Source organism: Toxoplasma gondii, chromosome XI (assembly GCF_000006565.2).
Source record: "Toxoplasma gondii ME49 chromosome XI, whole genome shotgun sequence".
Classification (NCBI taxonomy): Eukaryota; Apicomplexa; class Conoidasida; order Eucoccidiorida; family Sarcocystidae; genus Toxoplasma; species Toxoplasma gondii.
This window is the reverse complement of record NC_031479.1, coordinates 5,482,173-5,510,164: the sequence shown is the minus strand read 5'-3', so window position 1 is coordinate 5,510,164 and position 27,992 is coordinate 5,482,173. Positions and strand designations below refer to the sequence as shown.

The following is a 27,992-nucleotide window of genomic DNA, read 5'->3' as shown; positions in this document are numbered from 1 at the left end:
GGCATTTGCGCCTTGCTGCGGGACACATGTGGTAAGGACGAAAAGACTCAACTGTATACAACACATCTCCATATAAGGACCATCAACACACCATTCCGCACGGGACCCCGCACATCATCACTGTTCTCCTTGCGGATAACTTTGCTGCCCTCTACGCGAAACGTCATGAGTTGTCATCTGTTCTAGAAGGCCGCTAAAATTATTTGCAGGCAACGAGTCGTCTCGTACAAGCAGTCGTTTGGTAAACCGAGGTGGGATATTAGAACCTTCACGAGACCTCGATCAGCTGTACCACGTAGCCTGCTCCCTGTGCGACTGATTCCCGTCTTTAATAATTGATACGAAGATTTGCATATCTGGAGAGTATCGACTCCCTAACCCGCACATTATCGCTTCTTCTAGTCCCCATCCTGTATAATTCCGAAGCCGAGAGAGGGAGGAGTCTTTCCGTATACCAGAAAAAGTCATCTTTAAGGACCCGGCCTGCCGCGGCGAAGTGCATTTTGTCGAGGCGGCTCGTTTCTTGGCAATGCCTGAGCATTTCCACCTCCCTGATCAGGTTGAGGCTGATTTGCTCCTGCAGGTGCGCCTGGCTCTTCTCGTTGTTGCTCAAAAGCGGCAGCTCGGTCGTCAGCCTGATATTGAGCTCCTAGGAGTCTGGCCTGCCACGCCGCCCCTACGACACCGCCAAACAATCTGGCAAGCGCAGTCATGCGTCGTCGCGTCTCAGAGCGTTGTTGTCGTCCATGGCGAGCACGCATAAGATGTAGTAACAAATATCGGGTCTCCCGCAGCAGGCGGTTTTTCTGCTCCAACATCTCTATATTTCTCGCTGATTCCTGTATTATAGCGTCAAGCACTGACAATTCTTCCGGAGAGACAGCTATCCCTCCAGATGGAACCGATAAACGCTGCCTCATCTGCTGCAGTCGTTGTTGCTGCTGTACTGCTTCGCGCATGTCTTGTTGACCAGCCCTGAACTCTCCATCGAGTTCAGCAAGTTTATTTTCATCCCACCGACACTGTCGGCATAGGCGAGGTGGAAGAAGGGGGGCAGGTGGTGGCATGGGTGGGGGAGTTGCCCCTCTCAACGGTCCTGGACTCACAGCGGCGCCACCGAAAAAGAGGGATTGAAAATGTATGGCAGGTTGTACAGGTCGTAGCGGGGATGGTCTGATAGGCTCCCCACTCGACGGGCCAGCAACCGCCTGTGATTGCCTTGGGCTGCCTTCTCGACTGGGTGCTACTGACGGGTGTTGTTCCCTCGAAGGACGTTCGTTTGAGTCTTCACCATTGTTGGTGGTGTCGCGGCCATCAAACGAGGCAAGAGCCCGCGGTCGTGAACCTACCCAATCAACCGCGTTTGCCTGGGCAGTTGTAGGAGGGTGGGTTTGTGTCGGCACTTTCCCTGGCCATGGTTGGTCACGAGAGTGGTGAAAGAGGACAGCCTTCTTCCTGTATGCTCTAGATTGGCTACTTTTGTCAGGTGTGCTGCGCCATTCGTAAGGACAGACCAGCACGGACACGATGTATGGCGGTAGGTGATCTATATTGTATAGGAAACATTAGACTGAACCTCTGACACATGAGTATATCTTGAATGAGTGGCATTAGCTGCTAAGCTTCAACCATACATGCGAACACTCGCCATGAACAATGCCTTTACACCGAAGCCGCGATGAATAATGTGTTTCGAATGAGTGTATAACAGCAGCTGAACGTCAATCAATCACGGGAATAATTGCCGGGAACAGAGACTGAGGAAAAGAATATCACTCTTTTGTGTCCTGACAGCTCCAGCAGTCGCGGGTCTCGACGCACGCAACGGGGAAGTACCTTGAAATTCAGTGAAGTTTGTATCTGCGATTTAGTCGTGCAAAAAAGTGCCCCGTCCTGCAGCATGCATCGCTTACCTGGGCTGTGACTTGGCAGTGAATAGTGGGGAATATGATGTGGCAAAAGAGAGCACCACCACCACGATCCACACCAGCGTGCAGCACACACGACTTTCCCATCGCACGCTCGCCGTCTTCATTAAGCATGTCTCCTCTCACGGCCATCGAAGAAACAAATCTTCAATTTCACTTGCAACTGCATGTATGGCCTTCAGTCCAATTATGCCAAAAAATCCGGACCAGCAAACGACCTCGCAGCAGGCGACGACCCGTACATTGGGTGCGTCCGAAGTTCCTTCGCCGGGGCACATGCATACATGTGTTTTCACTTCGCATAAATTCCTTGGCATCTTTACTCGAATTCCACTTCACAGTGGCATTCTTAAGCGACATCGGGGGGGCAAGGTTTCGAATTTGTTGTTCGATATGAAGATCCATGCACCTGCTGGCAGTGGGGGAGGAGCCGCTTCTTGACCCTCCAGGATCCGTCGAGTGAATCTCTACCGCGTCTCTCTACGTGCACCGTGCTTGTCCAGGAAGAGCAGGCAACCAGCCTTTGTCAGTTTACTGGACGTGCAAGCCTCACCCCTCCCCTTCTTAGAGCGTCGCTGCCGTAGCGGGGCGCGTTGGAACGGCCATCGTAATTCATGGCTTCGACCCAAATTCCACAGTTCATCACATGCACTATCGGCATTTCTTGTCAACGATTTACAATTCATGTGGTGGCGGGGAGCTGACGACCAATGTTGACTCACTAAAGCACATACTCCACTGCAGTTGCAGCAACCGCCTGAACCACGATTTCAATGGAAGTAGGCGACCGCCTGCACTTCCATTTACCAGAGTCATTCGCTAGCCACAGGCAAACAACCTAATGTATGCGAATTCGTTCGTTTTATTCACGGAGCTGTAAGTGACACAACATGGGCAGCGTTCTCCGGGAGTGTGTGATAACCCAGGAGGGGTACGACAGTGACAGGAAGTTGTTGAAGACAGCCTCATTTACCCAAACACCGTGGGATGTCAGTTCAGAAGTTATATTCATACGTTTCGTCTGTTCAGTTCGCAAGCATTGAGTAACTATATTCTTAAGGCTCCTCACTGTTGGTGGCTCTGCATTGATACGGAGGTACTTCCTTGGTGTCCGACTGTGTGTTTTTTTTTCGCCCACAAACAAAGACATCTGCATCCATCAACCAAGTGTTGATGAGAGAAGGTACAAAAGCTTCAGTACCATCGTGGTTTCATTAAGATAGAAATCTGTGCTTCTTGCAAGATACTATGTCAAGCTGGCTGAATTAAGGGGGCACTTCTGCCAGGTACACTACACTCCTGATTTCATTAAGATAGTAATCATTGCTTCTTGTTAGATGAGCTATGATACCAGATTCATTACTATAGAAGTCTCGGTTTATCACGAAACCTACGATGCAGTGTAGTCACGGAAATCCCTCTTCAACACGGTTGGCGGACGTGGCTCGCCCGATTGAGCAGACAGTTGAAGACTTCTCTGTTGAAGACTTTTTTCAGTCTGGCCGAATATTGTTACAGTGTGAAGCGTGACCTGTACGGGAGATAACATGCGGTTTAGAGAGGCAACCTCAACTACATGGAATGCTGTTGCGCCCTGCCAGGCGCCTCACCAAATGCGCGTTTTCCCCACAAGCCGTTCTCTTGACACACACAAGGTATCAAAACATGTTTCGAAAAATCCCCGTGTACGCGTACTCCTACGACGGAGAAATGATACTCCAGGGAAAGAGGCTGCCGCAAGCTCTTCGCTTCACACATGTGCTTTCTGCAGACTTTCGAAAGGTGCCAGTTCTGGACCAGGTCACTCCCTCAACATTATGGGATCTGTCCGCACATGCGTTGGACTAGATTGAAGACTATCCTGTTTTTTTAAGAGAAATGGGGCACAACAGTCCTGCCCTGCAAGTATGCATTGGTTCATCCCGACTGTGGAAGTTTGTGGCGGATTGTGGAGGCGGAGCGCAGGGCAGGAACTTGTCACGTGTTGCCTGTTCCATGTTTTGTCCTTGAGGCACACCGTGGTGCACCTTTCTGTTTCTTCGAAGGGACGCTTTCAGAAAACAAGAAAACGCGTATTTTTTAACCGAGCACCTGACCCGTGGGCGTTAATGGTCACGGTGGTCCCGACAGATTTCACTATCGTCACGCACAACCCTGGAGTGGGGCAGTGACAGCTATCTCAGCCTTTTACGCAGACTTATTTGCAAGACGTGGCTATGTTCGGTACGAGCATCTCAGTCTACTTACAGAAGGTGAAGAGAGAGTAACGTTTTTTTCGACAGTCAGCGTGGAACCAATAGGATGTCTTCTGCCCCCAAGCTGAGCTGGCCCCGGGAAAGGGCCCGACCTATTTTCATGTTTGGGATTGTGCTGGAGAGCGAATGCGTGCAATTTCTGGATTTCTGCTGTTGTCTTTCGGTTTGACAGGTAGAATTTGAAGCTAGGTCGCTCAGGGAAGTGTCTGCGTTCAATTGAAGGGGTTATTACGTAAAGAGCCTCACAAAACTGCCACTCAGAGCCGTTTCTCCCCGTCGCCCGAACCTCTACGCGTTGCAGTCTCCGAGGGAAGCGCTACGTTCGCTTTCTGTTCATGTAGAAACGGGTATGCTGCATTTTTCTTCCTCAGGTAGGGAGAGTTACCGCCCTGGATGATTCACAGGGGCACGCAAAAGCACAAAGGCGTACCTTACCCCAGGCGCGACCGCATGTGGCGTAGCGGCGCGTGGGTTCTTAGTGTGACGGTCGCGGTGCGTGCCACGCATAGGGAGTATCCGTGAAACCTTCCTGGACATAAACCGCAGCGTGTATGTAACTGTTGGAAGCCACGAGTAAGTGGTGGTTTTTTCTGAAGCTCAAAAGCGAGCGTCTGATTTCTCGACGAGCCATGCGCGGGAACCGTGGACGAGGCACCTTCCTGGCCCCTGCCTTTGCCGCCCCTGGCGACAAGCGGCTGTCGCGCCGTTTGCTTCCGTCGCGGCTGTGCGGCGCCACCCCTCTTCCTTTAGGGCGTAGTGGTATTCCCCCCTCATTTCTCGGGTCTATGGAAGGGCGACCCGACAGGTTTCAGTGCCAGCCCTGATGCAGGGTAGAGCTCCCGTTCTCGGGCGTCTTGATTGATTCGAATTTACGCAAAGAACGCGCAACTTTTGCACGAGTTGCCTCGTCAGCCCGTCGTCGCGTTGGGTGGAAGAGGAAGCCTCAGTCAGACGCTCTCCAGGAAGACGCGTTTTTTTGTGCAGACAGTCCGTTTGACTATGGGAGGTGAGAAATAAAGCAAGTGATGCAGCCGGTCTTTCGCACGGAAAGTGGCATCGGCACTCTGCCTTGGGTTCCTTCCTGGTTCCTCCCGCGAGTCCCGAACCCGACGACAGCTGTGGACTTTGGACAGAAGTCGAGTTTCTCGACGCGTTTCCAGGATCCCGTTATTCGTACCCTCTGCGTCCTGCAGAGAAATCTTTGCGCGCGAATCTCCAGTCTCTCGAACAACCATGATGAGGGCACTTGCCCTGAATCACTTGTTCGTTGTGCTTGGCGTCGCCAGTACGTTCATCACCTTGGCTGCAGCACAGGCGACAGAGCCTTGGGTGTGCGGCGGAAAGACACAGTTCCTCGGCGAGTGTGCTCGATGCGTGTCGAGCGACCAGTGCAAAGATAACTCGAGTTGCTGTCCTCGCCTGAAAGTCTGCACAGGGCAAAAGGCCTGCCCTGGCCCCTGGGGAAACTGCAATCCTCTCCTGCTCACGCGAACCGCTACGGAAATGAAACAGGAACTCTGGGACTCCAGCAACTGTAGCGGGGCTTCGGGCATTCCCCTTCGCAACTGGGTAGACTGCTCTGCAACGATCCCTGCCGTCGCGCTTTCTCTCTGGAACGCAGCCACCATCGCATTTGTCTTCATTGCCTTCCTAGGCTGGCTCTCATAAAAAGCCGAACCATATCTCGCTTGTCTTTTGGGCCGTACGGCCCACTACGGCCCCACTGTTTTTGCGTTGTCACGCGGGATCCGGGATTTCCCGACGCTGCTGGATTCGAAAAGAACATGACAAGAGGAAAAAGCCCGGGATTTCACATTTACCTTCTGGTAGCAGTCAGCGCGTTCTTGAAGGTTCTGTGCCCCGACAGCACTGCGCTGTCGACCCCAGAGTGTCAGGAGAAAAAAAAGTGGTTGTCGACACGGGGTAGAGGCGGCTCTCTCGCTGTGCAGAGAGTTTTCCAAGCTGCGAAAGGTGAGACACTGTTGGTCTCGAGAAGCCAAGGCGATGAGAAGTTGAATATGCATCCGCACCACATGAGTACTCCCCGTAGACGCGATCCATGCGTGCGGAGTGTGCGTCTAAGTTCTACAATGAGACGTTCAGCGTCTACGGAAGTAGGTTTTGTCTTTTTTGTCGTTTCGTCTTACGCGCCTCAGCGCGTACAGAGGAGTGCCATCGGTGAAATACATCCAAAGGTTTGAACATACGAGGCGCCGGCGTGTGTGGATTCCCCAGAGGGCCCGCGGACCGGTGTCCAAGACACGACCAGAATTGGTGTCTGTAGGCCGCGTGCTTTTTTTAAAACTCGACGTAGTAATCACAACAAGTGGTCTGGCACTTCCGAACTTTGCAGGCTGCCATTTTTTGCGGCAGAGACGCTCTGGCTAATTCATTCCGCGTCGAAGCTTAGCCACGCTTGACGACAAGCACCTGCTAGGCGGCACGTGTCTCGCCACCATTTTAAGAACTTGTTCCCTCCGTTCGATATAAAGATTTCAGGCAGTCTAACTGAACACGCACAGTGGACCCATTGGCAGAAATACGGCTAGACTCGCTTATTCTCCAAACGAGCCTCTACTGTATTTCCGAACACAGACAAAGCCCTTGGCTTCTGTGAACCCCGTTGGCCAACGTTAGATGAACCTCCGAGATGCACCTGTCAGAAATGACTAGCATCTGATGCAGATTGACAGATTTCCCACAAACCTTGTTTCTAACGGGCTGACAACTGACGAGAGCGGAGATGAAGCAAACTCTCCAGAGACGTTTAGATCCATACACATGAGACTCAGGCAGGCACTCTCGCGTCTACGCGTCTGTCATCCACGGACACCAGCGTCATATTTGCCTCCCTTGATGAATGAGTCGTTTCCCTCTGGCACCAGAAATCAACAAACGCAGAACAGCCTTCTTAAGGACGACATCTTCCTTGTAGTAAATTGCCCGTGTCTTTCACACAAAGGACGAGGCCGAAGTAATATTCTACAAAACGTGAAGTGTGAACACGAAATTGATTCTTCATTCACTGTGACGCAAGCCGATGAGGAGGGAAAGCGCGTTTAAGAAAAGTACCACTCTCTAGATTTCCGTTGTATTTTGCCACCGAACGTGTGGCGTTCTCGCCGCACACGCGTACACGATCTCCCTGTGGTACTGTCGCCTCGAGCTAACACAGTGTAGCGAGTTAGTGCTATTCTACGAGCCAGATCCATCTTTTTTTGGCAGATTTGCTACTACCTTACGGCCGGACGGGTTCTATGCGTATATTAAACCAACATTGTTAATGGCTACAGCTTCCATGCGACCATCAATACCGGTAGGATGTTGAAATCGAATTCGGCCACATACGTATTCATACATATATATACATATAAATGAAAATATGTCTATGCGAAATTGTGTATGTGTACAAATATTTATGTACCAGGGATGAAGTGTTACGAGCTTCAAATGCGCGCAGACTCTGATGTCGTGTCACCGCGTGAGTCTTCAAGGCAACACACAACTCCTGAATGTGAGTCTAGATTGCAGTGAAACCCCGGCAACTGTTTTCTTGTTTTGTGAGTAGCCCTTCAACCGCTTACAAAGTGCGTCCATACACGGTCGGGTTCGCGCTGCACGTTTTGCTTTCTCGGATAGTTTTGCAAGTCGTGCAACAAAACCAAGGGGTGACGGCCCAGCTCGACGCTCCACATGCCACACATCGACCAGTTTCGCAAAGTCATGTCAAGACGCATGCGGGTTTAACACAGAAGACGCAATGGTGTCGATCCTTTGGTCTTCAAGCTTCCAGAAGATTATCTCTACTAACACAGTCGACACGCTGCCTTTTCCACAAATTCCCGAGTGCACAAGTCCGCAGTACACACATGCCATACACGTCCTCTCGTACCACCCTTCACTGCGAACCGTTGTGTTCCTCTTTGCCTCCCTCTTTAAACTTTGTTTCCTCGCTTGCACGAGATCCGCGTTGTTTGCCTGCATCTTGGTCACCAGCCTCATCATCCACATTTCTTCCTCTGGCCTTCTTCCCCACAGCTGAGTCGGAAAAAGATGTCCCTTTACTCCCTGGCCAACTGCGCCCTTCTTGATCTCACCCTCGAAATCACAGGCAAGCGCGCCCTCGTATTGCCATGACCCTTTTCATCATCCCAGGCCGGCTTCGTCAGTCACAGCGTTTACACGAGCACTCGGCGTCTGATGTACAAAAGCCACCTCCCAAAAGCTCTTCTGCCCGCGACTGTCTCGTAGCGCCCCGTTCGACCCTCGTCTTCTTCCGTCTAACCTCTGCCGACATTGAATCCCTGAACCGACGTAGTTCCCGAGCTCCGCATCAACTCGTTGGAGCCCCCGACTCGTCTCCCTTGTTGCTTCGCACAAGAACCTCTTTGTAAAGCTGTCTCCTCGGGCCGGTTGCGGCGGGTCTCGCTCCCGCCTTGTCAGTCCCTGGGGGCGAAGTGTCCCCAACTGTGGGGCCCTGGTCGTCTCCGCGCCCTTCGGCTCCGTCGCCCTTCTCGGGCGTTTCTCCTGAGGTGCCCTTGTCGCCGCGGGCGCCAGAACTCGAAGTGCGACCGAGGGAGGAGAACAGCTGGTGGTCCGAAGGACTGGGCCCGGAGCGATTCATTCCCGCCCCCGCGGAGCTCAACCTGTGGCCCGCCTCGCCTTCGCGTGAACTGTCTCCTCGCAAGCTTCTGAAAAAACCGTCTTTGCTCCCGGCGGAACTCTTGGGGTTTCCCGCACTCGAGGCACCTGCCTGGGCGCTCGCCATCGACCTTGGCCCGCCCAGCACCATGGCGTCCAGAGCCGCCGGCAGGGCGCGGTTCGTTCCGACCGCGGTCGTAGAGCCCAGTCCGGGGCCCGCGCCCGGGAGGACGCGACCCGCGAAGGCGAGGGACCGTGCGGAGGGCGGCGTATTTGCCGCGGACCCGAAGAAGCGACTGGCGCCTCCAGTCCCCAGCAAAGAGCGGGAGGTGTTTTGTGCGCTAGAACAGCTCGAGAGGCTGCTTTGCGACGACGCGGATCGGGCTCCAGGCGTTGCTTCGCCCGACGATGCAACCCCGCTGCTGCTCGAAGTCGACAGGGCCCCCTGCGAGGCCTTGCCTTTCCAGTCGAGCCCCGAGCCGTCTGGCGCTGCTCCGTCCCTCTCCGTCCTGGCCCCCGCGGCAGCGGCGCTCTCTCGTCCGGAAGCCGGCGTGCAGTCGCCGCCCGAAGGGTCTCCGAAACCGCGCGTCGAGGTGTGCGAGCCCGCGCCGCCCGGAGACCCGGAGCCCAAGGCGCCCGACAGCGCGAGGGTCCCACTGTTGCTCCGGCTGTAGATTCCCGCGGCGTCGCGGCCCTCCTCGCCTGCGGCGCCGGAGGTCATGAGACCCCCGCTCGAGCCTGAACTCGCTAGCGGAACATTCAGCGCCGCCAGGCCAGGTCCCCCGCGGGTCTGCTGCCGGAGGGCGACCGCCTGCGGGCCCCCTGGAGTCCCCAAGACGCCCTTGTGGTTCAGCATCAGCGGGTGATGCGCATGGTAGGCCGCACCCGCAGCGCCGAGCATCGCCGTGGAGATGGGGGGCAGGAGCGGGACGAGGGGTGCCGAGTTTCCTACGTTCTTCAGACCCGCACCGACTTTGATCAACGGCGGGCCGCAGAGCGCAGAAGCCGCGACTGCCTTGTTGGAGCCCAACAGGAGCCCCCCAGGCCCGCCGGCGAGCGGAGACACCGGCAGGGCCCCGCCGACCAGTGACGCGCCGTAGGGCGCGCCCAAAGCGCCCGATCCCGAGGAGAAGCAGCAGCGCGAAGCCGCGTTTCGCCTGTACTCTTGGTTGTGCTGCTGCATGGCTCGACACGCTGCGTCGTACGCCCGCTGCTCTGCGTCTGTAAGAACCACGTGGATCTCCAGCTTCTCTCCAGACTTCCCCTCACCAGAGGCTCCAGTCCCCGAAGCCCCGGCGCCCGAACCGTCGCCTCCTCCTGGGGCTCCAGTTCCTGAGGCTCCAGGTCCTGAGTCCTTGTTTCGGACATCTTTGTTTCCGGCATCCCTGCCCGCCGTTTGTCGCGGGCCTTCTCGATTCGCTGCGTTGTCTCCGGTTCGCGATGAGGTCCGGCAGGAGCTGCCTGGGGCCTGTCCAGGCCCGAGAAGCAGGTGATCTCTGAGGGGGTGCCAGGCGTCGTGCATGGATCGGACGACGCGGAGGTGGCGGAGGGCGCTGAGAAGGTCGGCGCGGAGAGGACTGACGAAGCACTGGGGCGTGTCATTCAAGTCCCGAAAGGAGAGTCTGTGCTGGTGGAGAAAGAGGCGCCGACACCACTGGAAGTCTTCAACTTGCTGGCCATTTCCGTACTTGTCGTCGCTGACCAGACAGTGGGGACGGCCGCGAGAGTCCAGCAGGCTCTGCAGATGCACGCGAATCTGGTGGGTCCGCCCGGTGTGGATCTTTACCCAGTTCAAGGTGAATTGCAGGGGCGTCGTCGACCCTGGGTACCGCAGCTCGCGATGCTCGAGGTGCGCCAGAGGCTTGACTACGGTCAGCGAAGGCTGCCCTGCGTGGTGGATGTACGACTGGAGGCGTCGGCCGTCTGTCGAGGTGATGATTGGGGAGTCGATCACGTGGAACCCCTCCGCCAACGTGCCATGACACAAACAAATGTACTCCTTGCTGATGTTCCGCTTGTGCATCTGGTCGCGGATCCACTGCCAAGCCTCCAAAGTCTGAGCATAGGGAACGGGGAAAACAAGAAAGGGCGCCGAACTTGAATGCGCATCCAGCCATCGACGACGAGACACGATCAAAGTCAAAAAAGCGAGAAGCGCGAGAAGCGCGAGAGGCGCGAGAAGCGCGGAAACGAAACGAGGAAACGAACTCACCTTTTTCAGATATCGCAGCTCTTTGCTCACACCGGGTACAGTGCAACGCCCAAACATGCACACTACACATGACTCCCCTTCCCCTCAGCTCCAGGCAAGGAGGCTTCGTCTCGGCTCAAGCAACAAGTCGGACACTGAAAAATCTAATAGATTTACAGTCGTATGTTGAACAACCATACGGAAAGGAGAAACGCAAATGTCTGTCGGATCACTGCCGTATTTTCTAGAGCGGTCTGATATCCTTCATGTCCGAAGCAGCCAACATGAGGGAGGCATAGAGCCTAGGACACTGGCAGCCCGAGAATCTTCCACGTGAGCTTCCCCTTAAAATTACGAACGGGGATCCTCAATTCTCCTGCACTTCTCTCTCTGAAATACATTATCTTGCTTTCTCTCTCTCTCTTTCCCTGAAAAAGCCATCAGTCTTGTCTCTCAGCATTTTCGTCATTTTATCTCTGGCCTCACTGAATACTCAATATTTTCTTCTCTTTCAGACTCCGGAAAGATGCCCGACCCACACGAAACTGTTAATGTACACAAACCACGCATATACATATAAATATTCATATATACATATATATATAAATATATAAATATATATTTCGAGAGTGTATCCCGCTGATGACTTTGAAGCTGGCATGCAGAGTGTTTCGCACCGTTACGAAACCCTCGAGGCCCACGTACTTGTGCAATGATGATGGGCCCTGATGTGTCAACGTCGAGTCTGTGGCCCAGACCGAAGTTGCATTCCTTCAGCTTTCCTGTGGGGTAGTTGAATCGGAGACTGCAGTACAAGCCGAGAGGCTCGGGCCGCGAGGAGCTGACGATGCAGCAGAGTTGTCGAGATTCGGTCTGCGGGTCGTAGCGCACATCGCTGCAGTGCCACCCCGGAGGCTTGTCGATGACGGTGAGGCCGTCGCCTTCCCAGAGAACGTCGGGCTCCTTTTTCGGACTCACGAGCTCCTTGGGGAGAAGGGTGATCGCCTCTTCTTCCTCGTCGCTGCAGTCGCTGCTCGATGCGTTTGGCGCCTCGCCGTTCGCAACCGAAGCCGCGGAGGCCCCCGAGCCTGCCTTTGCGCCCTTCTCGTCCTCCTTCGAACTTTTCCCCGCGCCTCCGGTCCCGGGGGCGACTTCTCGGCCGGCGCCTGGAGCCGCAGACGCCTGAGAAATACGAGAAAACAAACTGTTCCCACTCGAATTCGAGGCTGGAAAATCCATTATCAGCGACGCACTGTTGCTGCTGATCGCCGGCAGTCGAGCTCCAGTCGAAGTCGACGTGAAGGGCGGCCGCGACCCCCGCAAAGTTCCACCGGCTTTCTCCTTCTCCCCCGCCTCTGCATGACTCTCGCGAGTCTTCTCCGACACCTCCTCCTCACCCGCCACAGCACCGCCCGGACGCGAGGACCCCACAGTCTTGTCACGGGTCTCGAGGGCCTTGTCTCTGGTCTTATCCGGCTCGCGCCCCTGACGCGCGCCCGACGCGCCCAACAACGAAGAGGCGCGAGAGACACCGCCCTCGGTCCCCGGTTTCTCCTGGGCCCCAGGCCCGGCTGTGCCGCCCCTCCCGGCGGCCTCGTCCTCGCGCCGCGGGCGCCCGATATCAGGGCCTGGCGAGCTCCGAGAAAATCCGCTGCCTGCATGCGCGGCGCCCCGTCCCCCAGCGCCGCGCGCGCCACCGCTGCTGCCGCGGCTGCAGACCTCCGCGTAGCTGAAAACTCGCCAACGCTCTGCAGACGAGGAGACAGGTGTCTCCTCCCCTTCGCCCTCCGCTCCCGCAGAGGGCCCCGCAGGGCCTGAGGCCCCTGTGGGGCCAGTTCCCCCAGAGGCACTGGGGCCGGTCCCGCCCAGAGCCGACCGCAGCGCCGCTCCGCGACTCTCGCGCACTGCCGGCTTTTTCGGCGCAGGAGACGCGAAAAAGGAGCCCAAGGTAGTCGCTGCTGTCTCTCCTCCAGGCACAGAAAAAGATGAAGTAGAGGAAGAAGAGGTAGAAGAGGAAGATGGAGAGGGAGACGAAGAGGAGGAAGAAGACGAAGAGGGAGAAGAACAGGACGAGGACGAGGGAGAAGAAGAGGAAGCTGAGGTAGTGGGAGAGGAAGAAGAAGTTGTTGAGGTAGGGGGCGAAGATGAAGGCAAGGGAAAAGCGGCAGAGGAGGAAGACGAACAACTAGGAGAACTGGAACTCGAAGAGGCGGGTGCGCTTGTGGCTGTCGCACTTCGTCCTCGGTTGCGTCCTCCACTAGCTTCACGTGAGGAGGATACAGAGCGATTTGGGGTCTTCCCAGAGCGTTGAGAAGCCCCAGACTCGCCCATTTCGGTCGTCTCTGAAGCGGGAGCCGCGACGAAGCTCCTCCCCACGGCCTCGCGCTTGCCGCCTCCTGCCGAGGACGAGGAAGCGACGAAGCGCGGCGTCCCCGAGGAGGGTCCGCGCCCAGAAACTCCTGCGTCTGGGCCTGGAGAGACGCCTGAGAGCATCCCCCAGGCTCGAGCGTTGTTGACGAAGGTAGAGGTCGCGCCGGGCGGTGGCGGCAGCGGCGAGGCCATGGCAGCGATGGAGGTGATGATTGAGAAAGGTTCCTTCTGCCGAGAAGAGAAGGAGAAGGCGACAGGCAAACTGGGCTTGCCCGCGATCAGCGGCTCCTCCGAACTCTGCACCACACCCGAAGAAGCCTTCAGTAAAGTGCCTTCTTCCTCACGCGCCTCCTTCTGGCAGCGCTTCTCCGCAGACCTGTGCTCCCCAGAGGACGACTGGCGCTCCTCAGGTTCTCCGACTCCCGAAACCGACATGCTGCTGTCTCCTCGATCCTTTCCGGGGACTTGCGAACTTCCGCGCGCATTCAGGGTCTGTCCGAGTCCCGTCTCCGCCAGCTTCTCGTCCTTCTCTTCAGGGCCTTGCAGGCTCTGCTGTCTCCTCCCGCTGCCTCTTTCAGAGCTGCGCCACGACGCGCCGCCCTCCTCGGTCCGAGCCGTTTCCGGGTCCGCGATACGAGAACGCAGACGCAGATCTTCCACGGTCGGGCGGCCCTGTCTCCGCTCGCTCGTCTGCTTCGCTCCGGCGTCCGCAGACACCCCCGCAAAGGGCGAAACGGGTCCGCTTGGCGACGGCGTCCGCACTGTCTCCTTGTGAGGCCCCACAAGGCCCGCCCTGTCGCCCTCCGCCGTCGGAGACGCCCCCTCCCACTGGAGACTCGCCTCGAGAGGACGGGGCGTCGTCTGCCACGGCCCAGGGCCCCTCACCTCCTCTTCTCGGCCGTCTCTGTCTCCTTTTTGTCCATCGTCCCCTTCTCGGACTGGCTCTCGCTTCTCGGGACGTTGAGTGTCGCCCGGAGGCGCCTCCGGGGCCGCGTCTCCACGGTCCAGAGATCCCACGGCCCTGCGGCGCCACTCCTCCCCCTTCAGGCCTTCTTCCTCGGGGCGCCCGCGATCGGACTCTTCGAAGAGTCGCAGAAAAGGCGCGGCCTGATCAGGACGAGAGCCGAGGAGCGATGAGGGGCTTCTGCGTCCCTCGCCTTTTCCGCGTTCTTCGTCTCGGCCGCTCTCGAGCCCAAGACGCCCGAGGAACGGCGCACCTGGAAAGCCCCCTGGGCCCAGACAGCCACGCGTCGCATGCGCGCCACCGCCGGGCGAGGTCTGGCGCGCGGGAGATGCGTAGGGCAGGGGCAGGAGCCCCGTCGTGGAGCCTTGCTCGCGGAACCGATCGCGTTCTCCCGGCTCCGGCTCGCGACTCAGGAGACTCCCAGGTCCGCCTGCGGGCCGATGGCAGAGCGGTCCACGTCCGTCGCCCTTGACCGACGGCGCCGCGCAGTTCAACCCTACGAACGAGGCGGGGAAGGCGGAGGGGTGGGCGGGGAACGAGGGGGGGAAGGCCGAAGAAGAGCACGCGTTTCTCTGCCGATCCAGAGGCGAGGAAGGCTCGGAGAAGAAGCACTGCCTGAGCATCAGGTCCCGCTCCTCCCTCTCCCGCTGCAGGCGATACTCGCGCTCCCGCTCGCTCTCCAGGTGTCTCTCCTCGTTCTTTCCAGGTCCGTCAGGCTCACGCAACCCCCCGCGTTCCGCGCCCGCGACGTGGAGGCCCGGCGAAGGGTACCCACTGGTTGCTCCGGGGAGCGTGACGACTGCGTCTCTGTCGGCGGCGCATGCCTCCGGAGACCCGCAGCTGTCGCCCAGAGACACTGCGCTCCCTGTCGAGGCGGCTCGCGCGGCGCCCTCGCCTTCCGCCTCCGTCTTGGGATACGTGGAAGCAGTTGAAAAGAACGCGCTGTCCTCGACGCTCGTACAACTCTCCCCCTGACGCGTCCCTGGAGAGCTGCAGGTGGTGGGGTGGCCGAGGCATGGCCGAGCCGGCATGGTCTGAGCCTTCACGTGGAGGGGCTGGAAAGGGCCGTTGAACCCCACAGGGCTTTCAGGCGCGGGCCCCTCACCCTGGAAACTCGCGCCCTTCGGCCCACAGTCGAGGCTCTCCCGCGGCGCACTTCCCTTGTTTTCCTCGAGCTCGCACTGCGCTCCCCCAGGCGTGTAGCTGAGCCCCTGGAGTCCACGCTCGAGAAATGCGCCTTTTCCGTCGCGCTCGTGGAAGAAGTTGGGCTGCAACGCCTCCCGACTTGCCGGTTTCTCGAGCTCGGGCGCAGCACCCAAATCAGGTCCCCGCAGCGGCGGCTGCAGGAGCGGCGAGGCCTGAAACCGCGGGTCTCTCGAGGCGCAGCCGAAGGCCGGCGGGAGGGTGGGAGAGGCCGGGGCCGTGTCGACGAGGAAAGAGACAGGCCCCGTCCCCTCCAGAGTGTGAGAGGAGAAGCGCGCGACGAAGCGTTCGCTCTCCGGCACAGGCCGTTGGTGGGGAAACCCTGTCTCTTCTCTTTCTCTCTCTGGGCCCTCACGGCCGTCTTCACGCTTGTCGCCCTCCCCGCTCCACGCGCTGAAGCCCGGAGACAGAAAAAACTGCCGGTCGCCCTCGGGCTCCTCTGCGCCTGACCGGTGGAAGGGGACCTGCATGCGGTAGTCACGCGGCGCTTCCCCCTCGCTCCCCTCGCGCTGTCTGTACACCCCCACGTCCATGCCCTGGTACGCGGCCCGCGGAGGGTAAGGGCCGTCGAAGAATGGCAAAGGTCCTGGCGGCGGGTAGAATGAAGACTCGCAGACGCGCGCGCCCCCCCTCTGGGGCGGCGGAGACAGGTGGGGGGCATGGCCGTCCCCACTGAAGGCGGCCCCCGCCTCCGAGGGGAAAGGAAAACGCTGCTCGGGGCGGCCCTCTGCGTGAGAAGCCGCGCCGCGCACCTCTGCCTCGCGCCAGTCTTCACGCAGCTTCCCATCGCCCTCTGCATGCACCAGGTTCCCGTGCGAGAAAAAGTATGACGAGGGGAGCGGCAGGCCGCGAGGGTCGGAACCTGCGCGAGGATCCGGGCGCCCAGGGGGCGCGGTGTCTCCTGTGTCTTCGGCGCCCTCGCTGCGCCAGACGTCTACGCTGTGCGGCTTTCTTTCTTCGCCTTGACGCAGCGGGAAGACCGGCGCGCCCAACGGCGGCGGCTCCTCGGCTCTACGGAAAGGCGGGAGAAAGGGAGAAGACGGCGGCGACGCACGCGCGTCGCCTCGCGTCTCGCGCTGCGGCTCAAAGTGCCTGGGGGGGTACGGGTGGCCGGGGAACGGAGCGTCTTCACGCTCGGGTCCCCCCACGAAGAAGCCGCGTTTGAACGGCCGATTCCTGTCCGCCTCGTCCTCGAAGCCCTTCGCCCCGAGGAAAGGCGCGAACTCGCCGCTGTCTCTGCGTCCTCCCTCGGTCTCCGGGAAGGCCTCGCGGGGTGCGTGGAACGCATGCAGATGCTCCCGTCCCTTCCGGGACTCCATGGTGTCCTCGCCCTTGAACTCCCTCTCGGAGTGGACGTACACCCCGGCGCGGCCCTCGCCTTCGCGCATGAACTGCGCAGGATACGGATGAGAGAAGGGGGCGAAGGCGAGGAGCTCCCGTCGCTCTTTCTGTTCGCCACTTGCGTCTACCGCCTCGGCCCGCCGGTCGCCGCACTCCGACGCGAACAGCCTTTCGTGAGGCTCCCCGCCTCCGCAGTAGACGCCTCGCGGGTCTCTCTCCGGGAGAAACCGTCTGTCTCGCACGCACCCTGCCTCCATCTCGCCATCTGCCAGGCGGTCTGCGAACACCGGCGCGCGCTCCTCCCCACGAAACGAATTCGAATACCTTGCATGCACCTCCCTCTCCCGACTCGTCTCTTCTCGCCCACACACTCCCTGCCGCTCCAGGTGAGGTCGTTCTTCCAGTTGAGATCTTTCTTCAAGGTGAGTTCTTTCGCCCTCTTGCAGGCCTCCGTGGAATGCGGCGCGTCCACAGGAAGACGTCGGCGAAGAGGAGGAGCGAGGCGGGAAGACAGGCTTCGCAGGAGGAGATAAAAACGACGAAGACACTTCGCGAAGAGGGTCCGGCAACGGCACGCCCTGTCGTCCCGGCACACCCGTGAAGACTTCTCTCTCGAGATCCCGCTCTCTGTCAAGATCTCTGTCTCTCCCGAGCTCTCGGCTTCGCTTGGCTTCGGCCTCGTCGTCGCGGAAGCAGTCCCGAGGTGGATTTCGACTCCAGGAGCCTTCGGCCTCTCTGCGGTCTTCAGAGAAAGCCGGCAGGGACGCACAGGACGAGGTGCACTGTCGAGAGCCGCGGACGAACATCTTTCAAGAAAAACGCAAACACACGCCGTTGACGCCGGTTCGCGCGCTCTCGGTGACGCCACGGTCGAGGAAAGCTGCGACGGAATCCAGAAACGAACAAAAGAGAGAGGGGAAACAGAGAACGCTTGGATCAGTCTCTCGACCTGCGTTCGAGACACCCGCGGGGGTTTACGCGAACGCAGATCTCTGCCTGCGTTTTCCCTCAAAAGAGACCGCGCGGTGGGAGGAGACAATCTATGGCGAAGTCGTACGGATTTTGACGGATGCAGAACTTGGTTTGGGGCCTCGCCCTTCCCCTGTTCCTGGCTCACACAAAAATACCGTTCTGCACCGATCTCCCTGAGATTTCGACTCTGCAAGGTGTTCTGTGCGCTCCACAGCTGACGAAGAAAGATTTCCTGACTCGCGAATCCCAGCAGGGGACAAGACGGAAGCCGAGAGACAAGAGAAACATGCGAAAGAGTCGAAACATTCACAATTTCGCCAACGAGGCACACCAGCAGACAAGCGGAGTGTCTAGACCGCTAAACAACTTGCCCTTGCGAGTGACTCCCCAGTGCTGCACTCAGTCGGAGCTGCTTCGCGCGTGCAGCCGCAGCAGAACCGACAGCGGGCGCCAAAAAAACACACACGAGAGGAAAAAACTGGAAAATACTCGTCGAGTCTCCTCCGAAACGGCAGCAGGCGCGCGGCGTCTCGTCTCACAATCAAAAAGTGACAAAGAAGAGAGGAAAAAACAGGAGGCCGAGGAGATGAGGAGAGCAGAGAGAAGACCGAAGAGGGAAACGAGGGGCACGAGAAAGGAAAGAAGAGAAATGTTGCGGAGTCCACTAAGGAAGTGGCAGAAACAGCGGAAGAGGATACCGCTGGGGATCTCCTAGCGAAGAAGAAAGATGCGAAAAACAGCGAAAAACAAACAGTGGTTTCTCGACCCACCGTCCCATGTTGGTGAGAAGACGGCGACCGGACTCGGGGTCGTCGAGACAGCGGGAGCCGCGGGGGAGCAGGAGAAAGAAAAGAGAACAAGAATACGAGAAAACGAAGTCGAACAGAAGCCAAGAGAAGACTTTCGAGAAGCCAGGTCTGAAGAATCGAGAAATCCTCTTCCCACCACTGCAGCTCGTCTCTCCTTTCTTCCTCGGAGACACTCGAGTCTCACACCCAGGCATGGATTCCAGATGCAAAAATCCGTCTCGCCTTTTCTGTGTCCTTTCCTCCACTATTCCTTCTCGTCTTGCTTCCTCTCTTCTTCTTCTACTCTCCTTCCTCTATTCTCTCTTTCTGTCCTCTACTCTCATTTCCTGTCTCTCCCTCGTTTCGCTGCCCAACGTCTCTCCTGCGCCTTTGCGTTTCGGCGGGTCTCTGTCGTCATAGGCCTCATCTTCTTCCACGAAGCCCCTCGGTGTCGCCCTCTCTTCTTCTTTCCGTCTCTCCCCCGCTGTCGCGAGAGACGAGAAAGCGAGGCAGAAAGAGCAGTCAGGACGGAGGAACGTGAAAACAAAAGGACACTGGAGGTCCGCCACAAAAAGTGCGACCAGCGCAGACGAGGGAAGAAGCTCGCCGACAGAAAAACGCGGACGACGAGGAAAAGGAGAAATGAGACAGGGACGAGGAGACAGGAGACGGGGAAGAAGAGAAAGCAGAACAGAGGGGAAGAAGACACAGGAGGAGAGAAGAGGCGAAGAGGGCACAGGACTCAGCGAAACGATCCCCCTCCGAGGAAAAAAGACGAGCGCCGAGGTCTAGGGCGAGAGATCGAAACCTGGCCCTTTACTCATCGCTGGTTCTCTTCTCCATGAAAAAGACAAGTTTCTGTTTCGCGAGCAGGGAAGACGACGGAACCAATGCAAACTGGGAAGCTGCAAAGAACAAGCGAGCACGATGTGGCCAGGAAAGCGACACCCGAATTACAACATTCATGCAAGAGATACCTGAAACGAGGAGGAAAAGCGGGACCTTGGGGTGTCACGACACCTGAGGAACGGCTCCACAGCTGACGCCATGTTCTCTCAAATACAGGCGCACCTCATTTCTGTTTGTGAGTGGCACGGGAGGCTCGTCGACATCTCAATGACTTCAAGCGCAAAGATGCTACAAAACAACGAGCACGAGAGGCGGGCGACAGGAGAAAGGAGAAGGAAAAACCAGAAGAGGAGACGAGGAAAAAAGACGAAACCATCCAGCTAGAGGAGGAACCGATCTCTGCGATTCTTTGGCTTGTTTCTGAGACCGACACACGGTCGACAATCCACAGGAAGGAAATATCAATCACACCGGGAAAGAACCTGCCAACAGCACGGAGGGGGGCACCCCATGCGAGAGAAAATCCGGGACACGCGAAATCTGCGAAGATGTGACGAAAAAGACAAAGACGACAACGGCTGAAGAAACGTCGTTTTGCAAAGACCGAAAAAAGCCGAAGGTGTTCCTCGCCTCGCGAAAAACAGAGGCACGACGGGAAAGATTTCCGGCGAAGCACGGAGACAAGACACAGGGACCTTCTCAGGTGTACATACACTGCAAATCCGCGTTGGAGCAGCAGACCGCCAAGACAAAAAACGCAAAGACTAAACGTCTGTAGGTCTACACTCGGAGACAAACCAGTTGCTTTGGAAAAGACAAGAGGGAAAAGAGACGGAAAATGAATGTCGAGGCACGAGTCCCAGGCAGTGGAAAACAGCGCTGGTGTCTGATCGAGCAACAGCATAGACGAGGACTGATCTAAGACTATCAAAAACGTTTTCCCATTTTAGAGTGCGGACTCTGGAGAAGAGGAGAAAACCTGGACTTATCTCTTCCCCAAACAGTTCCCTTGAGGCAGGCAACAGAGTTATCGAGGCCGGCGAAACGCCAAGGCACGACGGCAAGTCACGAGAAGAACTCCTGAAACGAGGGACAAACGAGAAAAACACAAATCCGGGGACGAGAAGTGTCTTTCCACTTCCCGTTGGACACGGCGCACCGCTTGCAGGCTCTGCGGAGAGCAAAAACGGGGCTGCCTTTCACGTACGCATCGAAGGGAGACACCGAAAAATTCGGACGCAGCGGAAAACGACGGAGAAAAAGCAAGTCAAGCGCGAGATGGCAGTCAGCCCAGGGGGCGCGACAGATAAGAGAGCGTTCTCCGTGTTTCTGTCTGAGTTTTTCTGGTTGTCAGCTGACGAAGAAGAAGGAGAAAGAACAGGATTTTCTGTCTTGCTTAGAAAAGAAGCCATGCCGTTCCTTGTTCCGAAGACACTAGGGGACAGGCGTGACGCTTGGGACGAACAACAACTTGGAAAGCGTCTTGGGTGAAAATTCTCGGGGCGTGGTGTCTTTGCCGCGTAACGCTGTTGACTCTGACAAGATTCAAGTGAATTCCTTTCGAGAAAAAGGCGGAGGTGAAGCAAACGAAAAATGCCTTTTGTTCGACTCAAACAAACGACAAGCAATCCACGACTGACACCGAGAGAAGCGGGCGAGGCGGAAAAAGCGGTACGAGGGCGCCAGTCTGGGAAAACGCGAAGAAGCTGAAAAAGACGGGGGACGCAGAAGAAGAAACTCCAAACGCCACGGAAAGCAGGACAGCCAATGGATCAACGGGCAAAGTGAAAACATATCGGGGAATGGCGACAAGACGAGGGCGCGTGGCTTCCCCTCTTCTTGAAACGACGGCGCATAGGCGAGTGGGAGAGAGCGGTGGAAAAGACGAAAGACCCGGTACTTTGAGGGACTGATTTCAAGATGTGAATCGCAAGGGAAAGACGAAAGGTTGTTTCTGGAAAAAAACAGAGCGCAGCTTGCCTTTACGATCGAGAGCAGCGCGGGCGGTCATGAGGAGACAGAGATTCGTTGGGGAGTGAGGACGACGACGGGTGACTGAAAGACGGGGAAAAGAGAATCTGAAACGACGCGAGCGAAAAGACGGAGAAAACGCACGTTTCTCGAGAAAAGAATAGTCAACTAGGAGAAAGACAGGTCCAGCAGCCGCCTCCCTCGCGCGTTCTTTTCGGATTCGGCCGCTCTCGTTGGGGAGGATTTCGCAGAAAGGGAAACACGTGGAGGGGCGAAGAAGCGAAAGACACCAGTCGAAGCTCTTGAAGCTTTTGAGATGTGAAAAAAGTCTCAGAGTCGACGCGTTGAGAGCAGAGAGTCCGGGAGAAATGGACGGCGCGGGCACAGAGTGCCTGTAGAGATCTCGACGAAAAGGACGATACAACAGCTTGCCGCGTTCTTCGTCTTTTCTGAGCCAGGCATCCCGAGGAGCCGAGCGTGGTGGCCGCACATGCGAGTCACGAGTTTCGAGCGTCTTCCTTGATTTCCCCAGTTCCAGAAAAATCGTCGGCGCGATACGATCACAGCCCTGTTTGAGGATGACAGCAGTGCCTCGCGCAAACTGTCACCTCGCCGGTATTCCTGCGACGAGGAGCGCGCGTAGAAGAGCGATCCGCCTGAGGGAGGTCTGAGACGCGGGACACATGTGGTCAACCTTTCGCTTTTCTCGCAAACGTCTATTCCATACTTTTGGTCGAACGCGTCTTCGGACCTGCAATTATGCGCTTTATGCTTTAGAGCTCAGACTTGAACGCCGCTTACCAGTCAAGAGACGATGGACGACGGGCGGTGGACTGCCGGGCAACACTCTCGAGAGCACTGCGGAGATGGGGAACCTGAAACGCCTGGTGACGGGAAACACCAGAAAGCGGCAAAGTGGTCCGCGATGTGAGCGAGACAAGAAGCAGGGCAAGGAAGCGGGAAGGCGGAAATCTTGCAAATGCGTAAAGCCGCCAAAGTTCAACTGTCTCGCTCGAATTTTGCTCAAAGCCAGTGTGAAAAAGCACAGAGTCATTAGAGAGCGGAATAGGCGAGCGCGTGTGCCGCTGACCCATGCACGCTCACCGCGCCCAGTGTACGTACACCAGAACACAGTCTTGAGTCTAAGTCACTTCCACTTCCTGCGATGCTTGCAGGCTTTCTTCTTAGACTCGCCATATTGGTTCAAAAACCGTACTCTGCTCCATATGTTTCCACAACGCTTCGAACTGGAAGACCAACAGCGACATGGGTCTGTTTGACCACGGAGGCTTAACCGACTCCATCGGCTGTTCGTGAGCACGGAACACAAACGGGAAAGTGACTGCTGCCCTAAACAGATGAGGCCTGCATCAGTCTTCGCGTGGGTTTCAACTGATGTTTCTGGAGAGAACTTGGCACCTCCTTTTTTCGCCTTGTTTCATTCCCACCGGTAACACACTCGTCACATTCAAACCGACCCACGACTTAATGCGCGGCCTTCCTGTGCCCAAAGGCAATTCATTTTCTAGAATCCGCTACGTGTTTTTTTGCTCAAGAAGGCCACGTTTATGTCGTCGCCGAACGAGCTACCATAACCATGTATGTATGTGTGTTTTTACATCTATGCGAGTGAGTAGTCACAGGCAGGCTTACATGCACGTAAGGACGCGAGCTGCTCGAATGGACCACAGAAGAGTCACTACCCTTTCTTTTGGGGTCATTTCATATTCTCTCGGGCGCCCGAGTGTTGCTCGGCAGCCCTCCACTGCTTGCCACTCTCTTGAAGGAGGTGAGTTGTCTCAGAGGAGAGTAAGCAGACCTGCCCCTGCATCGACAGTTCGCGTGCACTGACCGAATCAAAAATGACCGGAAACAAGACATACCTAAGCATTAATCCATTTATGGATGTCAAGGTAACCAAACCATGTTTGATGCTTTTTCATAGACAGGTAGGTGTGGGCGCAGCAGTAAGTCGAGAGCGACATCGCGAGCCCTGCTCTAAATTTACCACGTTGTGAACAGAGTTCGTAAAGCTTTCTTCGCCCACTGCCATCCATATTCGTTAGGTTTGTCGCGAGCTTATTCAGTGAGTTGTTCATCTTCTACATCCACTTTACTGAACTCGGCGCAGAAGATATTAGGACATCAGATCAGAGCCTCATCCCGTGTGTCAAAAAAGCTGTCTGCATGTGTCGCAAAGCCCTTGGCACAACTGCCTGATGGTTACGCCGAGTCAAATTGTGCGCCTCCACGGAAAAGGCTCACCTTAATCATAGTGAAGATGCTGTACGTGTTAGTAAAAGAGTATTATACATATGGAATAGGTGTAAAGTATCACCACACATCTGTAAACAAAGGACTCCTTAACTTAAACTGAGGAGTGCGTTTGATTGCTGAACACCTGCGGTTTCAGGTGTTTTCTAAGTAACCGTATATATGCGAGTTCTCTCCTCAACGTTTCTGCCAGCGTTATTCTTGCTTACTCCTCTACGAAAGGGACCCGCCATCGTTGATATCCTCTGTAAACTAATCTTGTGTAGACGTGGTTCCGGACGGATACAACTTCGCGACAAACGCTCAGAATTGCTGTGTACATCAGTTCGAGAGCGGAGAACAACAGTTTGAACAGCGAGAGAAGACGACCATCTGGACACTAGTGTGATCAGCACCATCCACGTAGAAGTACCTCTCTCTGTGAGACAGGATTATTTGTCGAAAAATTCTGTTATCACCCATAGTAAGATCACGATAAAACGACGACTTAGATGCCAGTATGATCAGTACCATCGCTCTGGGAGTAATTGTCTCTGAGAGAACGACTGAATCACGGAACCATGGATACCTAGAACACGATCAAGGGGGGGGTGTATGCGCGAGAGCTGCCCTGTCTAGAACAAAAGTTCCCATGCCGTTCTGCCTATCCTTTTTGAAAGTCGTTGTATCTTGCTCAGGAACGAACGTTCGTTCACACAACCGTGTCAGGGCGCTGCGTCACTTTTTTTGTGTGGTGAATAGGTCACTGAGATGATAAAGAGCTGCCGAGAATATGGACCGATCGGAATTTGCACTCAGTCAGAACTTTGTTCCTTGTTTCCGAAAGCTGTGGAAGACAGGAAAACAGATGGTTTGTCCCGTTTTTTCCGCTTCGCACCTCACAGTCGCAGGTATTCTTTGTTTTTCGTTTCTTGTCATAGTGTCTTTTTCTTTCTCATTCTCTTGAGTGGGTTGTGCCGTGCCAAGGGGCGCTCACACGACGCGCGCTCGGTCTTCCGCTTGCTCTGTCTGTATTTGCGAACTTTTACAGAAGCAGGTTTCATTTTCAGGTAGAACTTGTGAAAAAGAGAACACCCACTATGGCTTCTGCACGGCGGAGTCCGAGAAGAGTCGCGTTTTTGGCTTTTCTAGCCGCTGGGGTGTGCGTGAGCGGCAGCCGTTCGATTTTCTTCGCGGACGCAAAGAAAGGCGAGGTTGTGCATGTCGAGCAGGAAGTGTGTGAACAGGTTGAAAAGAAGGTCCAAAGTACGTGTTTCAAAGATGTGACAACAAAAGAGGCCTACTCGTGCCCTGTGGTCCAGGAGAAGGAAGTATGCCGGAACGTGGCCGTGGGCGTGCCCAGCACGTGCTTCAAGAAGGTGAAGGAAAAGCAGGCGTACAGCTGCCCCAAAACCAAGACTGAAAAACAGTGTCGCGATGTGGTGGAGACTTGCTACAAAACTGAGAAACAGCAGCGTGAGTTTCCGTGCGAGGGCAAAGAAACGTGCTCGATGGTGCCCGTCGACGTGCCTGACACGTGCACGCGGTCGGTGGACCAGCAACAAGCGTACACATGCGAAAAAACCAAGATGGAACAGGTCTGTGCAGAGGTGGCCGTGACCGTGGACAAAACTTGCCACAAAGAAGAGCTGCAAACGGTTCCGTACGCGTGCACAAAGACGGAGTACAAGCAGCAGTGCAAGAAAGTGGCTGTGCAGTCCGCGGCGGCACAGAGCACCTGCTTCAAGACCGTCATGAAAACCCAGGACTACGCGTGCTCCAAGACGCAGATGGAGAAGAGTTGCGCTCAGGTGCCGATTGAGGTGAAGGGAAAGTGCCACCGCATGGTGCCGAAGGAGAAGTCCTACAAGTGCAAGAAGACGGAGGTCAAGCAGAAGTGCAAGAAAGTGAACGTCAAGGTTCCGGCCGTCTGCACGCGGAACGTGAAAGAGAAGCAGGCGTACGAGTGCACGGAAACCGAGTACAAGACCGAATGCGTCGTCGAGGTGCCCTGCAAGGACCAGAAATGCAAGATGCGTCGGCTGAACAAAAAAGACGGGGAAGCCCAGGCGACGAACTGCCAAACAGTGCCTGTCCAGGTCAGCAAAACGTGCTACCGAGAAGTGGACGCCGTCCAGGAGTACGAGTGCGAAAAGAAGGAGCAACAGGAAGAGTGCACCGACCAAGAGGTGGAAGTGAACGACACGTGCTTCGAAACAGTCGAGGTAAAGGAGGCCTACGAGTGCATCAAGGTCGAATACAAAGAGGAGTGCAAGGACGTCGCCGTCCAGGTTCCCGCCACCTGCACGAAGGAGGTGCCTTTCCAAGAGGCGTACCCCTGCCCGCCAGTGATGGAAATGAAGGAGCAGTGCGAACAAGTTGCCGTGGAAGTCGCCGCCACTTGCGAGAAACAAGTGGCTGTGCAAGTCCCGTACTCGTGCCCGACGACGGAAATGAAGATGCAGTGCAAGGACCAGGCCGTCCCGTTCCAAGACACATGCTACAAGACCGTCAAAGTCGAGGAGCAGTACCCTTGCACGAAGACGACCAAGCAGCGCCAGTGCCACAGAGAAACAAAGACTTGCACGGAAAAGGTCCCAGTGGAAGTCGCCTACGACTGCACAAAGCAACACTGCGAGAAGGTCGAAGTCCAGGTCGACGAGACGTGCTACAAACAAGTCGAGGTCGAGCAGCCGTACGCGTGCACGGAAACAAAGTACGAAAGCAAGTGTGGAGTCGAAACGTACACGGAACCCAAAACGTGCTACAATGACGTTTTGACCAAGCAGGCGTACCCCTGCTACGAAACAAAGATCGAGACTGTCTGCAAGCCGTGCGCCGCGAAAATCAAAGTCACGCCCGAGAAGGTGCGTGAGCCCAAGAACTCGAAACCCAAGAAAGACGACGCCGTTCCCCTCGTCGTGGAACATCCCGTCGTCGTTCACGAAGCCCCTCTTCCGCCTCCTGCCATCGTGGCAGACAAGGCGCCCGCGACTCCCGTGGTGGCCTCGAAAAAAGGTTCCTTCATGTACTAAACGCATGGTCTTGAAGACCGCGCGCTGAATGTGTACTGCCTTCTTTGCAGTGATCTACACTCACGTTCGGAAGGATCGGAAGGAATCTTCCCAGGAACAAACATAGTATCAGACCAAATACGAATGAACTGAGTAAAGTAATACAGGGTTGAACTGAGCGAAACAACGGTGAGAACGCTCAACCCGACGTACCGCAGCGTGGAGTCCACAGACACGGAGACAGACAGGAGTCTTTTCTGTGTTGTGGTAATTCTTCCAGTAGGGCAAAGCGGAAACAGCGGGGCAATGGTGTGCGTGTAGATACCCGGGGCACAAAGAAACCACTGCACCATTCTCCATAGTTTTTGTTGGTCGAGATGCAGATACGCATGAGTAAACGTGTGTCGACCAACAGAAAAGTCAGTCTGCGTGCAAATGTGTACCTAGGCCGCTTCGCGTGTGCCACATGAAAACACCTGAGGGTTACGTGCCACCAGAAAAAGGAACATGTCGGGTGTCTACAGGAAAACGAAACAGTGGCCTGTGCAACGTGTGCGCTTCTGACTTGCCCAAATGTGGTCGGCAGTGCACGTACCGCGTCGAACTTCACACCACATGTCTCCAAGGTCTCTTTTGTTCGAACCCCGCTGCTGCTGTCCAACTGTCTGCAACCAGTAACAAACACCCTCGTAAAAGTCGGCGGTAGATTCTTTCGTGAAGCAGAAAAATAGAGTATCGAATCCACAATTGTGCGTGTAAACGAATAGGTCTGGTGAGCAGTACGATGCGGTAATCGATACGAAGGTTCGATACCGCTATTGTCTGATTCCTCAACTGATACTCATATATATCTGTGGATAACACCACGACTCTCCTGAGCTGCGGAGTATCTTCAAGAGGAGCTGTTCGTAACGGGAAATGTCAAGAGTCGACCTGAACACGAAAACACACTGTTTGGTCTACACCCAGGCGTCTCAAAAGTGACCTGGCACCCGCGATTCAACGGGAAAGAAATCTTTCCTGGTGCAACAAATTGACGAAGCGAATGCCGACACTCTTTTCAAGGTTTCTCTATTGGTGAAACTAAAATTAAAAGGCTACAGACTCTTCACTGTATTTAAACACTAGTCTTCCCAGTCCGGGTGTCTGAGAACCTGACTGACCTATACAAGAAACATGTCCCAATACACAGCAGAAACAGAGAAGCTCGGTATCACCTGTTTTCTCTAGTAGCTTCTGGTCTACATGCATA

The 27,992-nt window shown here is 56.1% G+C and overlaps 3 protein-coding genes across 3 annotated transcripts; 2 read left to right on the top strand and 1 right to left on the bottom strand.

Annotated features, from left to right (window-relative positions):
• The first annotated feature begins 4,315 nt into the window (after window positions 1-4,315).
• TGME49_316690 (hypothetical protein) lies at window positions 4,316-6,582 on the top strand. Its single transcript, XM_002364792.2, has one exon. It carries the CDS (start codon window positions 5,417-5,419, stop codon window positions 5,849-5,851), a length of 435 nt encoding a protein of 144 aa, XP_002364833.1. The 5' UTR covers window positions 4,316-5,416; the 3' UTR covers window positions 5,852-6,582.
• Window positions 6,583-7,713: 1,131 nt separating this feature from the next.
• On the bottom strand, window positions 7,714-24,334 carry TGME49_316680 (RNA pseudouridine synthase superfamily protein). Its single transcript, XM_002364791.2, has 2 exons — window positions 11,721-24,334; window positions 7,714-10,880 (listed from the first exon to the last, which is right to left on the bottom strand). Exons 1-2 carry the CDS (start codon window positions 17,697-17,699, stop codon window positions 8,517-8,519), a joined length of 8,343 nt encoding a protein of 2,780 aa, XP_002364832.1. The 5' UTR covers window positions 17,700-24,334; the 3' UTR covers window positions 7,714-8,516.
• On the top strand, window positions 22,171-27,656 carry TGME49_316670 (Toxoplasma gondii family D protein). Its single transcript, XM_002364790.2, has one exon. It carries the CDS (start codon window positions 24,827-24,829, stop codon window positions 26,759-26,761), a length of 1,935 nt encoding a protein of 644 aa, XP_002364831.1. The 5' UTR covers window positions 22,171-24,826; the 3' UTR covers window positions 26,762-27,656.
• Window positions 27,657-27,992: the final 336 nt, after the last annotated feature.